The 13,740-nt window shown below is 40.8% G+C and overlaps 1 protein-coding gene across 2 annotated transcripts in view; it reads left to right on the top strand.

Annotated features, from left to right (window-relative positions):
* The window catches only part of Mgam (maltase-glucoamylase), a 142,134-nt gene that overhangs the window by 42,419 nt on the left and 85,975 nt on the right, over positions 1-13,740 (top strand). Inside the window, exons 26-42 of one of the 2 annotated variants that reach the window (XM_059256576.1) lie at positions 257-411; positions 1,783-1,951; positions 2,191-2,287; positions 2,630-2,742; positions 3,879-4,004; positions 5,267-5,395; positions 5,634-5,744; positions 6,068-6,130; positions 7,422-7,556; positions 8,017-8,104; positions 9,066-9,204; positions 9,999-10,132; positions 10,260-10,294; positions 10,385-10,501; positions 10,893-11,041; positions 11,645-11,729; positions 12,627-12,683. In XM_059256576.1, the coding sequence (XP_059112559.1) occupies positions 257-411; positions 1,783-1,951; positions 2,191-2,287; positions 2,630-2,742; positions 3,879-4,004; positions 5,267-5,395; positions 5,634-5,744; positions 6,068-6,130; positions 7,422-7,556; positions 8,017-8,104; positions 9,066-9,204; positions 9,999-10,132; positions 10,260-10,294; positions 10,385-10,501; positions 10,893-11,041; positions 11,645-11,729; positions 12,627-12,683 (1,902 nt within the window). The remainder of the gene's footprint in view (positions 1-256; positions 412-1,782; positions 1,952-2,190; positions 2,288-2,629; positions 2,743-3,878; positions 4,005-5,266; positions 5,396-5,633; positions 5,745-6,067; positions 6,131-7,421; positions 7,557-8,016; positions 8,105-9,065; positions 9,205-9,998; positions 10,133-10,259; positions 10,295-10,384; positions 10,502-10,892; positions 11,042-11,644; positions 11,730-12,626; positions 12,684-13,740) is intronic. The other variant, XM_059256577.1, reaches the window with a different exon arrangement.

Genomic DNA, 13,740 nt, shown 5'->3' on the forward strand with positions numbered 1-13,740 from the left:
TTGATGTCATGTTTTGACATATTTACATATTATGATTGAACAATTCAGTACAGTTAGGATCTGGTGTTTCAATCCTCTAATATTTTGTAAGGTGGAAATTAAATATCTTCACGAGTTATTTTGAATTATAAGTTATGCAATTATATTATTAATTGCACATTATTGTTAATTATGAGCACTGTCAGCATGCTAAGAAAACATCATAATGTATATGCTATATTTTTTTCTTTATATAAAATGTTCTCCTCTGGCCTAGATCTATGATGCCAATCACAGTCGATATGAAGTCCCAGTGCCTCTGAACATCCCCACTGCTCCATCCAGCACCCCTGAAGGCCGTCTCTATGATGTCCTCATCAAGGAGAATCCATTTGGGATTGAAATTCGCAGGAAGAGTACAGGCACTGTAATGTAAGTGGGTCCCGGTCTGACTTGGAGTTCCTGCTTTTCTAAACATTCCTCACCCGGTCCATCCATACTAATTGACAACATCCTGGCTCAAAGCATCAGACTGATCTCGTTCAAATCCATAATGCATTAGTTACCTTTTATGGCTGTGATAAAAAGCCCCAACCAAGAAAACGTATAGAAGAGTTTATTTGAGTTTATGGCTTCAGAGGTTTGGAGTCCATGATGGTGAAGTGGATGCAGGCAGCATACAGGGCAGCAGGAACAGCTGAGAGCTCACCTTTTGATCTGCAAACAAGAAACAGAAAGCAAACTGGAAATGGTGTGAGCCTTTGAATTCCAAAGCCTGTCCCCAGTGAAATACTTCCTTCACCAAGGCTACTCTTCCCAATAGTCCCCAAATAGTGCCCAAATGGAGACAAAGTTTTCAAATATCTGGGATTATGGGTGATATCTCACATAAACACCACACAAGAGGAAATGCTTTCTGTTCTTAGAGGAAATCTTTAATACCCTGGGAGGGATTACTAAGGCAGTTACAGGTATGTGGGAAATGTAAATACTTGAACAAGTATTTATATTAAGTTATCTTCTGGTACTGTGGTCATAGACAGATGTGCTATATCTTCCACTAAATAAAGTTTAAATTATACTATGAAGAGGAATTTGATATAGCAACAACTGCTATGCTAGAGAAATCAGATTATTTGCCTACTTAGACACCACGATCTGAGTTTGTGTCTCTGAGAATTAGGTCATGTTTGAAATGGAACTGAGATTAGGAGAAGTCCTGAATGGAGTTCTAGGTAAAGGAACATTTGTGATAGAATGATGTAAGTCATAAGTTGGAGGATATTTATCAGTTTCAATAGAGACTTTACTCTGAGGTAACTGCTCATATGAATGTGGGAGACAAAGCAGGGGTGTTAGGTGGGAATTAGAATGGGAACAGCCCTGAAGGGTCCTCGGATGCTGTCAGGAAAAGTGAGCAGGCATGTGAGCAGAAGTGTGAGGTGGTGTGAGGTGCTCATATTACAGCCCTGGATAGCTGTAGGAAGTGGAGCAACAAGGGTCAAGAGCAGAAGACACAGTGAGTCTGGACTGGTAAGGTGATAAACATTATTGGACATGTGACTGTGGACAACACTAAAGGGAAGCAGTGATACAGTTAGGAGAAGAATTACTTGTGACACAGGCCTTTAGCAGGGCTGACTGTGGTTATTTCAGTGAACGAGACTTGCTTGTTTTGTTTGAGAGAGACTCAGGTGCAGATGGTGTGGGAAAATGTAGGGCTCTGTTGTCCTCACAGAGGCAGCTGCTGGAAACTACTAGGGAGCTGATTTTCTTTTGTAAATATCCCTTCTCTTTCTGCAGCTGGGACTCTCAGCTCCTGGGCTTCACCTTCAATGACATGTTCATCCGCATCTCCACCCGCCTGCCCTCCACATACATCTATGGCTTTGGGGAAACTGAGCACACAACCTTCCAGATAGACTTGAACTGGCACACGTGGGGCATGTTTTCCAGGGACCAGCCCCCGGGGGTAAGGACAAGGTGTTTGGGTCTGTGTTCTGTCTCCTCCATCCACATTGTGTGCCTTGTGATGTTTTTTTCCAGACTCCACATGCTTGTCACTTTCTATTGCTAGGAGGATGGACATCTTTTTAAGTTCCCCTGATGTTCTTGCCAGAAGAAGATTGACTCAACATAGCAATCAAGTTTCTGTTGAGTTTCCTTCCCATGCACACAATCTCCTAACCTCCCTTTTTCTATGCCTTTCAGTACAAGAAGAATTCCTATGGTGTCCACCCTTACTACATGGGTCTAGAGGAGGATGGCAATGCCCATGGAGTCCTCCTGATGAACAGCAATGCCATGGGTAGGACAAACCTCTGTCCTCTTATTGTATGCCAATAATTCTTGAATTGCTTTAGAATATATTTGACTTATCTGTCATTATAGACAAAATTATAGTCTTTATGGTATGATTTTCCCTGTCATTGACCCTTTATGTATATTTTAATTATATATAATTTACCCAACTTTTATTTGCAATGCAGCTAGTGAGAGCTTTCATTTAACTTCTTCAATTCTATATGCACCTACTCCAGAATATCTGCTGTCAGTGTATTACAATTGAAGAATAAGAAGATGGGGATTCCAGGGTTAAAATTCTCAACAGGAAGGATTTCATCATGTTGACATTTTCTTGTGTTTTCAGATGTGACATTCCAGCCCCTGCCTGCCCTCACATACAGGACCACAGGGGGCATTTTAGACTTCTATGTGTTCTTGGGCCCAACTCCAGAGCTTGTCACTCAGCAATACACAGAGGTAGGAAGGAAAGCATTTTTGAAATATGTGTGTTGTGTGTGTGTGTGTGTGTTCATACACACGTAATGTTTCCAATCCTGCTATACATGATTGTCATATAATGTAACTGTCATATGATACATAAATTTTAGGGTCTTTCTCAGGGGAATTTATAATATGGAATATAGGAGAGAGAATTTATTCCTATAACTATTAAAATTATGTTTTCTCCACTTATTGCAGTATATTAGATTATTTGTGGTAACTAGTGGTAGGCTAGTGTGGTGGTGGAGCTATGGTAGTAATGATTTTGATGATGTGGTAAGGGATGGTGGTATTGAATGTAGTGGTAGTATTATTGGTGAAAATGATTGTGAGGATGGTGACTGTGATAATGATACAAAGGATGATAGGACACGAGGTGATCATGAAAGTGGTTGTAATGGAGTTAATGCTGGGAGCTGAGAGAATGAGGTTCATGTTAGTGATGGTGGTGGTAGATATGATGATGTTTTGGTAGTAGTGGTGTTGGTAATGATGATTGTGTCTGTGATGGCAATGGGAATTACGATGGTAAATATTACATTATGACACTGTCACAGTGGTTACAATGTGGTGATAGAGACAATGACTGTACTTGTGGTGAAGGTGGGAGTCATGATCACAATAACTTTGTTGGTGACAACATCAAATAACATGTATGAAATATCTACTGCGTGTGTTACTTAACGCATGTGAGAGGGCGTCACACATACTAAGTCACTCAGTGAAACCAACATGAGATTGCCCCTACTCTTAGTTTTGATTGACAGGTAAAGAAACAAGCACAGAAATGTCACATAGCTGCCCAAGGTCATACACTGAGCAAGACCTAGAGACTGTATTCTAAATTAGCTCTTTCCCTTTTGCTTGTGTGTTTTTAGTATCTAAATTATACATCTAGGAATCTGAATAAAAGCAGGTTTTCCAGAACTCCTGTAAAGTGTGCTCTGAGAAGCTGTAGGTTTTCTGTAGTGTGTCCCAGGAGCTCCATACACCCCTCCACTTCCTCTCTGGGTTTGAATTTGGTTCTAAATTGGGTAAAATATTCTGACTTCATATCCAGTTTCCATCCAGCTTCTCCTCTAACATTCTAACACTTTCTTCCTGTTTTCCAGTTGATAGGTCGGCCTGTGATGGTACCTTACTGGTCCCTGGGATTCCAGCTGTGTCGCTATGGATATGAGAATGATACCGAGATCGCCAACTTGTATGATGAGATGGTGGCTAAGCAGATCCCCTATGTACGTATGTCTGTTGGGGACTTGTTTGTCAGATTTAAGTGTGGTTTTAAAATGACACACTGCGTTTTCTCATGTCATGTCACACTGAGCCTAGACTATCCCCAGTGATTCAGGGGAGACCACTGCCGTCACAATAGTGGTGGCTTAGAGTAACAAAGAGGAGCTAAGACTCGTTAGTTCCTGGATGCTGTCTCCTGTACTAGGCTTTCCTCTGTTTCTTGAATGACTTCAAGATATTATATACATTGTCCTTACTGACATGATAATAAAACACAACTCCAATACTAGCTTTGCTTAATTAAAGAAACTTAACCCTCATTCAGTGAACCCAGCCCATATGAGGATTGCTTTCTTGGGCCTGGCATACCGTAGTGCTCCCTGAGCTTCTCACTGGCTCCGTGCTGGACTCCTGTATTGAGTTTGTAGTGGATCACATACAGAATCAGCACATTCACTTCAAAAGCAGAGGTCCAATAATCATAAATCATTTTGTGACCCTTTGGTTTTTGTCTTGTATATATTGTTCTGTGTTGCCTTAGTGCAAATCACTTCCTGTAACAGTGGTTCTCAACTTGTGGGTTGTGACTTTTTTGGGGTGAGTCCAACAGCCCTTTCAAGGGGTCACCTAAGACCATTGGAAAACACAGATATTTACATTATAAATGAGAGTAACAAAATCACAGTTATGAAGTAGCAACAAAAATAATTTTATGAATGGGGCTTACCACATCATGAGGAACTGTATTAAAGTTTCTCAGCATCAAGAACGTTGAGAACCACTGTTGTAATAGAACATCTCATTGAGAGCTCTGCATTTGATTATCTCCAACACTCGGTCCTCTACAGTGAGGACAGTTTTTCTTTTGATTCTTTTATAGTGGACCTATGATTGTATTATATACACAGTGAATATTTGACATTATTTTCAATGAACACACATCACTGATCTCAGGATATACTCATAGAGAAAGTCAAAGCACTTTTTCTTATAGTATTTTAATTAATTAATTAATTAATTAATTAATTAATTTTTTACAACAGTCTTTGCAGGTTGGCATTGTTACTCATCATACATTTTTTGTTGATGTTGAAATACATTTTTTCCTGTTTTTGAGTGAAATATTTAAAAATCAGTGAATACCCAAAGATTGAAAGCTACAATATGGCTTACCTAGTAGTTGAAATTGCCAGACACAGGCTGTGGTAACTGCTAGAATCTGAACTTTCCAACCAGCAGCCACACTTTCTTATACCATCCACAGGACGTGCAGTACTCAGACATCGACTACATGGAGAGACAGCTGGACTTCACCCTCAGCCCCAAATTCTCTGGGTTTCCAGCCCTGATCAATCGCATGAAGGACAATGGGATGCGGGTCATCCTCATTCTGGTTAGTTTGTGTGACTGTGTAGGCTGTGCTTGAGACAATGGATGGGCTTGGTGGAGATCACCTTAGAGTGTCTGTCCTCTCCTGTTTTCGGAGAGAAATAAAGGTGTAATTAGTATAAGTGTATTTCTGGGAGTCAGGAAACCCTACAGTGAAATTACAACTGGGGACTTCCCTTTTCCACCCCGCTTCTTTGTAGTCTTCAGTCTGAACTTTCACCTGCCTTGTGCTCTGATCGCAGGACCCAGCCATTTCCGGCAATGAGACACAGCCCTATCCTGCCTTCACCCGGGGTGTGGAGAACAATGTCTTCATCAGATATCCCAATAATGGAGACATTGTGTGGGGAAAGGTATGAGCTTTGTGTTGATCCAGCAGGACTCACCCTGGGCAGAGCCACTGTTAGTGCTCTTCAGAACTCTTGATTTTGTGCCTGTTATGTGTGGCTTCTAAAGTTGTGGTTTTCTCTCTCTCTTTCTTTCTTTTTCTTTTATTTTCTTTTATTTTCAGTTAATACCTGCTGATATGCTTAAGAGCTTTTTTGGAATCCATTCTCTGTCAGAGCAACCCTGCCTGACAACTACTAGTCCTAGACCCATTGCTTATATTTTCTTAAGAACTTACTTGTATGAGCAATCGTTCAGGACATTGCTGTTAAATCTTTTCTCTCCATAGGTCTGGCCTGATTACCCTGATATTGTGGTGGATCCCTCTCTAGACTGGGACAGTCAAGTGGAGGTAAAAGGCCCTACATGTATGCTCAATGTAGTCAGGGTTGCCAGGAAGAGGCAGTCATGTCTAGGAGACTCGATGTGTCTATGCTTAGGACAGAGACATGTGAGAAAGAATCACTTAAGAGCAATGGTCCTCTTGTTAGTCTGAGACCCATTATTTTTTGTGTTGCAATGTTTTACTTCAAGTTGTGATATTGCATTATTCACGATGAGATTTAAGACACAGTGTGCTCAGGTTTCCTGTCCACAGTTCTCCATGTCACAATGGCAATTTCAAATGCAAAGCTGTCAGTTCATAAGGGCTATGAACTCCCAATGGATGCTAGCTCTAACAGGTTCCAGCTTTGTCCTCAGTTATGATATCTTTTTTTCTCCATGTGTATTTATGTTTACACATAGGCTGTTCCATATCCACACATTAATCCGGCACCACCCTTCCATCCTTCATTGGGCCTCTTGACTTTCCTTTTCCTTTTAGTTGAGGTCTCTTATTATTAATTTGCTTTCTTCTATGAACAGACTCTTCCATTTAATGGAACCAAGTAGCCTAGGTTTCAGCCCTAATTTTTTTTCTCATTTTCATTTGCATCTGTTGCTTGGATGAATAAATTCATTGACATAACTGGCAAAAGAAGCATCAGGCCTTTTTCTTGCTGAGATGTTTATCCAGTGCACTGAGGCAGCCTGTTAATTTTTTTAAATGAGTTTTTCTGATATACCTTTAAGCAGTGTTGACATGGTTGGAAGGCAGCCGCCCTTGAATGTCAGTATTTGCTAGACCTTTAACTCTTCCTTAACAATGATCAAAGTTGAGGAACTGGAATTCCAGTATCAGTGGGTGCTTTTGTGAAGTGTAAGATAGCCCTAGTGTGCCACACATGTGTGATGGTTGAGCTGATGATGAAGCTGGCCTACACATGGTTCACAAGGTACAGCTGAGATATAGAAATCCTGTTAGATTCAAGAACTGATCAGGTAAGTCATCATTTGGGACACAAACATAGAAGTTTTAAATTTAGGTTTTAACCACACAAATCCCAGGATCCCCTTGACCAGTCCATTCCATACAATGTAGATGGTTTCCAAATGCTGGGAAGGTATATTATTTGTGATTTTTAATCTTTACTCTTAATTTTTTTCCTAATAAGTCAAGAATGTTATATCATATAGGCTCTATTCAGATCATCACTATGTACAATTGTGGAGTTATAAGAATTCATTAAGTTCTTATAAAATGACTGCTTCCTGCAAAATATATTCATTTCCAATAAATGGATTGTATGTTGCTTTGACAGCAATACCGAGCTTATGTGGCCTTCCCAGACTTTTTCCGTGATTCAACTGCCACATGGTGGAAGAAGGAGATTCAAGAACTCTACACGAACCCACAGGAACCAGGGAAGAGCTTGAAGTTTGATGGCCTGTGGATTGTAAGTGTGTATGGATGTGTCTGTGTATACATGTGTATGGGTGTGCTTGTATGTGTTTGTGTTGTTTTTAGCATGTGGATCCATGACATTGGGTAAGGTGATAATAATTTCCAGGAAAAGATTTCAGACATAGCAAAGTGCCAATCATCCAATCAAACTTAGAATTGTCCTCAACCTAGTGCCCAGGAACCTGTCTGAAGTTCCTGGTGTAAAACTTCCACAATGATTAGTGGGAATTCCTTAAAGCATTGTTTGTCATAAGGGGAGGGGAATTAAATCATCTAGTCAGTCATGTTGAGGTTAATTGTTCTTTCTGGCCTGTGCTTCCCCAATGGTTCATGATCCTCTCTGGGCAGCATCTACAGAGATGTTAGATATTGAATGTGTAACTACTTTTTTGTTCTTGAATTGACAGAATGTAAGTATCATTAAAAATTATCCATAATTTCGCTATTTATAGGATATGAATGAACCTTCCAGCTTTGTGAATGGGGCAGTTCCTTCCGGCTGCAGTGATTCTACTCTGAACCGCCCACCCTATATGCCTTGTAAGGAACTTGGGATCTTTTCACTTGTTGCACAGTGGCTGGAAGGAAGAACATGAGCTCAGTATCCTGGGGTGACCCTGACCAACAAGGACACCTCATCACCATTATTTTGGATTAATAGGGCATGAGACAAAAGCATGTCATATTATCCAACTGGAGATGTTAGAAAATTTCTTGAATTTGTCCAGAAATCACTCAGCTGTGCTAATGTCTCTGTGGTATGATAACTTGTAGAATTTCTTTTTCCACCAATATGTACAATGAAGTCACTTCCCCTTTTCACGGAGCTGGTGGACTTTGGAGTTATGCACATTTATAGCTTAGCTCCATATACAAGCCTTTTTTGAGTTGTGAGACCTTCCAGAGACATTACTAAATCTAAGTTTCCAAAAGTATAAGAGACAGACAACACTATCCACTTACAGAAATATGATAAGAAAGATATGAAATAGAAATAACTTGTGTATGAAAAGCTTATGGAACTGGAAGGATGATTCAGCAGTTAAGAGTGAATACTGTCCTAACAGAGGACCCATGTCAGGGGCCTCAAAACCACTGGTAACTCCAACTCCAGAGTGTTGGATGCCTTATTCTGGTTATTATGGTCTCTGCAGGCAACCTCTCTCTCTTTCAAACACACACACACACACACACACACACACACACACACACTCACACACAAATAAATAAAAGTAAATCTTTTAAGGAAGCTTATATTAGGACCTGCTCCATGGTGAAGACTTGACAACCTATATTCTCTCCACATCTCCATTTTATTTAGTGAATTTAATGCTAAAAATGCCTTCAGTCACCTTGCTACTCAGAGAAGCCTATTGCTCTTACGCTCCTGGGAAGGGGAGTGTTTCCCGGGCAGAGGTTGTTAGTCTTAATGTCTTCTAAAAAGAGGTGAAGAATTAAGAGTCAAGGGTGATCTTCACTGACGTTTCATTATTTCCCTCAGATTTGGAAGCCAGGGACAGGGGCTTGAGCAGCAAGACACTGTGCATGGAGAGTGAGCAGATTCTTCCAGATGGCACCCCATTACGGCACTATGATGTGCACAGCCTGTATGGGTGGTCCCAGACCAGACCCACCTATGAGTGAGTGACCCTCTCCTTTCTCAAGTTGACGGCACCTGTAGAGACAGTCAATGATGGGTTTATTTTCATGAATTTGTTGTTCATTTTCCATAGGAAGGGCTAGAAAGTAATCTAACTATAACTTCATAGATATTTATGTTTATTAAGCAAACATTCTATGAGCATGTGGCCACACACTGTGATTATAGTGGGAAACAGCCCTGGTGAGGACCCACTCATCTGGGGACACCAGGTCATTACATATGTGGAAAGTGCCGTAGTTAGAAGGAGCGTTAGATAGAAGAGACAAACAGGATGAGGAGGACTGAAAGACCCCTCCTTTATCTCACAACTGGATGATCTTTTTAGATGTCTGCTATTCTATTGTTATTTGTTTCTTAATTGTTTTGGTCACTTTAATAAGACAGTCAATGGTTCTTTTATTGAATAACACCATGTTCTGTGCCCAATGTGTAATACTAATTACCTCCTGGGAAACTTTAGAAAGGAATTGCTATTCGTCTTCCTCAAATACAGAAAACTAAGTACTGGATAAATAATCAAGAACCTGTATTACAGGTTTACCTTTTGGTGACATTCATCACATGATGATTTAAAAAAAAATGATGAAAAGGCATGGAAAAGGTGTCCCCTTCCATTATCCCTGTCAGCCAGCAGAACACTCCCAGATCAGATTCCCAAATTCCCTCCAAAGATGGAGCAAACATTTGCCATCATAAAAGGGTTAAGAAGAGAAATTCTACTACCTTCTTCTCACTGCCCTTCTTCAGTATAACTTCCTGTTTCCCCACCAGAGCTGTGCAGGAGGTGACAGGAGAGAGAGGGGTCGTCATCACCCGCTCCACATTCCCCTCTTCTGGACGCTGGGCAGGACACTGGCTGGGAGACAACACAGCTGCCTGGGACCAGCTGGGGAAATCCATTATTGGTGTGTGGGTTGTGCCCAGGGGCCTCTGCTGGCTGTGGGTGGAGAGGGGAGTAGGGTCCTTGGTGAAGAGGGAGGAGCAGGCAGAGAATGAGTGCCTGTCCTGACCCTGCTGCATCTCTCCTTGCAGGCATGATGGAGTTCAGTCTCTTTGGCATCTCCTATGTAAGTGTCCTTGCATGCTCCTCCTCCCTAGGAAGGTGGCCTCATCTCTCAGAAAGCTCCCAGAGCTCACTTTGTTTGTTGTTGTTTCAGACCGGGTCAGACATCTGTGGGTTCTTTCAAGATGCTGAGTATGAGATGTGTGTGCGCTGGATGCAGCTGGGCGCATTTTACCCCTTCTCCAGGAATCACAACACCATTGGGACGAGGGTAGGATGTCAGCTTCCTCACATGTATTATGTAACTGAAAATGCTACCTCAGTTTCTGAGTTCAATCCTGCTGCCTGTGTTCCCAGGGACACCATCAAATCATTAATCCTTTTCCTGTAAACTATAGTCTTTAATATTACTTTGATGTCTTTTTGCTTAGGGACTATTTTCCATCATATCTCATGAAGAATGTCTTATCAATTTTTTTCCTGGTAGAATTTTACTGATTTTTATCAGTCCATTAAGAATCCTCTAGGATTCCTAGTCACCATTTTATAAGGCTTATGGTATGTTAGATGTGTGATATACAGTTCAATAGGCCTTTAATGACCTTCTTGAATTCTTTAGTTGTCTCTGGAGGACTTTGAACACTTTTCTTCTGTTACTTTAGAGACAAGACCCTGTGTCCTGGGATGAAACCTTTGAGAATATTTCCAGAAGTGTGCTAGAGACCAGATACACCCTGTTGCCGTATCTCTACACCTTGATGTACAAGGCCCACATGGAGGGCAGCACAGTTGTGCGGCCTCTACTCCATGAGTGAGTATCAAGTTGGAGTCCTGTTGAGCAATGGCCAGTTTATTTATCATGTAGTGTGGAAATGGACCCCAACAATTTTTCCACATTGAAGTGATAAGTCCGTTTTGTATGAGCTCTCCAGAGAATATCTCTATTACTCCTTCTAGTACAGTGAAATACATAACACTTATGTTCGATATAAGGTACTTACTGAAGTTATGTAATGAAAGCTCCCAGCATAGCACCATTTCTTTCTTTGAAGGCCCTACAAAGACTTCCCTATTTGGTATAGGGATTTTGTTATTTGAACCCTGACCAGAACATCTTCCTGTAACTAAGGAGGGCATTCCAGGGACAGATGACAAGGACCAGCATATTATTACTTTATAATGTGCCACAGTGAGGAAATAGAAGATGCATTGTGGCAGATAACGCATTTCTGAAGTTTTAATAATACAGCACGTAGGAAATGGGGTCTATATGATTTTTATCAGTCTTGTGAAATATAAAGAAGTTATGAAGTTGTAGCTGGATTTCTGACTCAGGTCTGAATTGGGGACTTCTTCGAAGCCTTGTTCTGAGGTCCCACTGGGGTCAGATTGGCACCTTTATTTTCTTTTCCAGGTTTCTGTCAGACCGGGAGACATGGAATATAGACAGACAGTTCCTGCTGGGTCCAGCCTTCCTGGTCAGCCCTGTGCTGGAGCCTGTGAGTATGGTGACAGGAGGGATTCAGGATTCTACTGTAGGGCTGGATGACTGGGGTGATGCAGAGGCTGGTGTGAGAGGGATTATGAGATAGATAGTTTCCTATACCCCTGTCTCCTTTGGTCCTTCTGAGCCACATTCCATGCCTTAGGTATTCTGCCTTTTGACCTTTAATGTCAGCCTAACATTTCAAGGAATAACCTTGTTATGTATTTAAGGATGTAATTATTTCTCTGTGAGCTAAGGTAAGGCCTGCAGGATCAAGTGCAGGAAGTGTAAAGATTCCTTATTTTCAGTTATTCTTAACTAAAATTAACTGGAGAACTACTTATAGCAATATGTATTTTTTTATTTCTTTTGTCCTTTAATTACTTCTCTTATTTTTGAGGTTATAATGTAATTTCACAATTTTTCCCCTCCCTTCATGTCATGTTTTGAAACCAGCTAGTTTTCCCCTTCCTTCTATACATGGTCTTGAAGCTAGAGAAAACAAGTAATTTATTTACTCTGTGTATAATGTGGCTTTTGATAAAATGAACAGATAATTAACACCCCTTGCATCTTGCATCTTTTTGAGGCTACACAATTTTCTTCTGCTCTATAGTCAACATTGCCTATATGTTCCTAGGGGAGGGGATGAATATATCTATAATACAGTGGTGTTTGTTTTCTCTGAGGTCTTGTTATCCAAGGAGCTTTGTGAAAGCATGTATTTGGGGTAGGCTAATTTCTGTTGCTGAAAAAGTAGGATCTTCATCATTGGTACCATAAGGGAGATGAAATAATAATTTTGTCTAATTCTGTTAGTTTTATTATTAACTCCTCACCAATGCATGCTGGTCACTGTGTCCTAGATAGCAGAGTCCACTGCTCACACTTTCTTTGTATTTTATTGCAGAATACCAGAAATGTCAGTGCCTATTTCCCTAAAGCCCACTGGTATGACTACTACACGGTGAGTTTTTCTTTATATTTGTACAATCCAGAAAGCGGTAGCATACAGAGTGTCCGCATATGATAGATATTAAGTTTCATGCTACTTCTGGAAATCACCTTTTGTGGTCTTGAGTGGCCACTTTACATTTTGTGGCCTCATTTCTAACTTCTGACCATGACCAGTCACCCTCCAGGCAAGTGTTCTGCAGTGACAGGCAGAGTATCTCCTTGGTGTCATGCTTGGTGGGAGTCTTTCTGTTTGAGTCTGTAGCTTTGTCCTAATATCGTTCCAGTAGTGAGACACCAGTAAACTCTTGAAATCATGCTGTAGGTTTCATTTTTGTTTATAAAGTTCTTATTCTTGGAGATCTTTTTCTCTTTGCATTTTATTAAAAGCAGACAACGCTGGAGACATGGGCCAACATGTAGGTATGTGAGCATAGAGGCCATGTGTCTGGAGTTTGATTCCTAGATCATCCCACTAGGTGGCAGGAGGGAAGAAACTCCCATGAGTTATGCTCTGATACACACACACACACACACACACACACACACACACACACACACACACACAGGCACACACACCTCTCTCTAAGTGGATAGACAGACAGACAGATAGATAGATAGATAGATAGATAGATAGGTATATATATATGTAGATAGATAGATAGATAGATAGATAGATAGATAGATAGATAGATAGGTAGGTAGATAGTTAAAATTTCCAAGTCAGTCTCTGTAGTTTGTAAACCTAAGGATAATTTCTCTATATCATTGCCCAAGGTTAATAGCTATGAGACATATATAAGTATTTGAAACACACAAAGACCTATGTCACAGGACTTGGCTGTCTGAGTTGTTCACATGTATTTACCGATGAGAAACCAACAAGAAACTCTCTATGACGTATTGCTGGCCAGTGCAGGCTAAGGGTCCAGCTGAAAGAACATGGTATTAGAGGTTTGCTGTCCTCTAAGAAAAGGAGAAGGAAGTGTCAGACAGAAGAAGTCAGAGCCTGTGTCAGTCCCTTGGGGGACAGTCCCAGGGGATTGCTGTGAGAGTGGGTGAAAGCTGTG

This window comes from Peromyscus eremicus, chromosome 3 (assembly GCF_949786415.1).
Source record: "Peromyscus eremicus chromosome 3, PerEre_H2_v1, whole genome shotgun sequence".
Lineage (NCBI taxonomy): Eukaryota > Metazoa > Chordata > Mammalia > Rodentia > Cricetidae > Peromyscus > Peromyscus eremicus.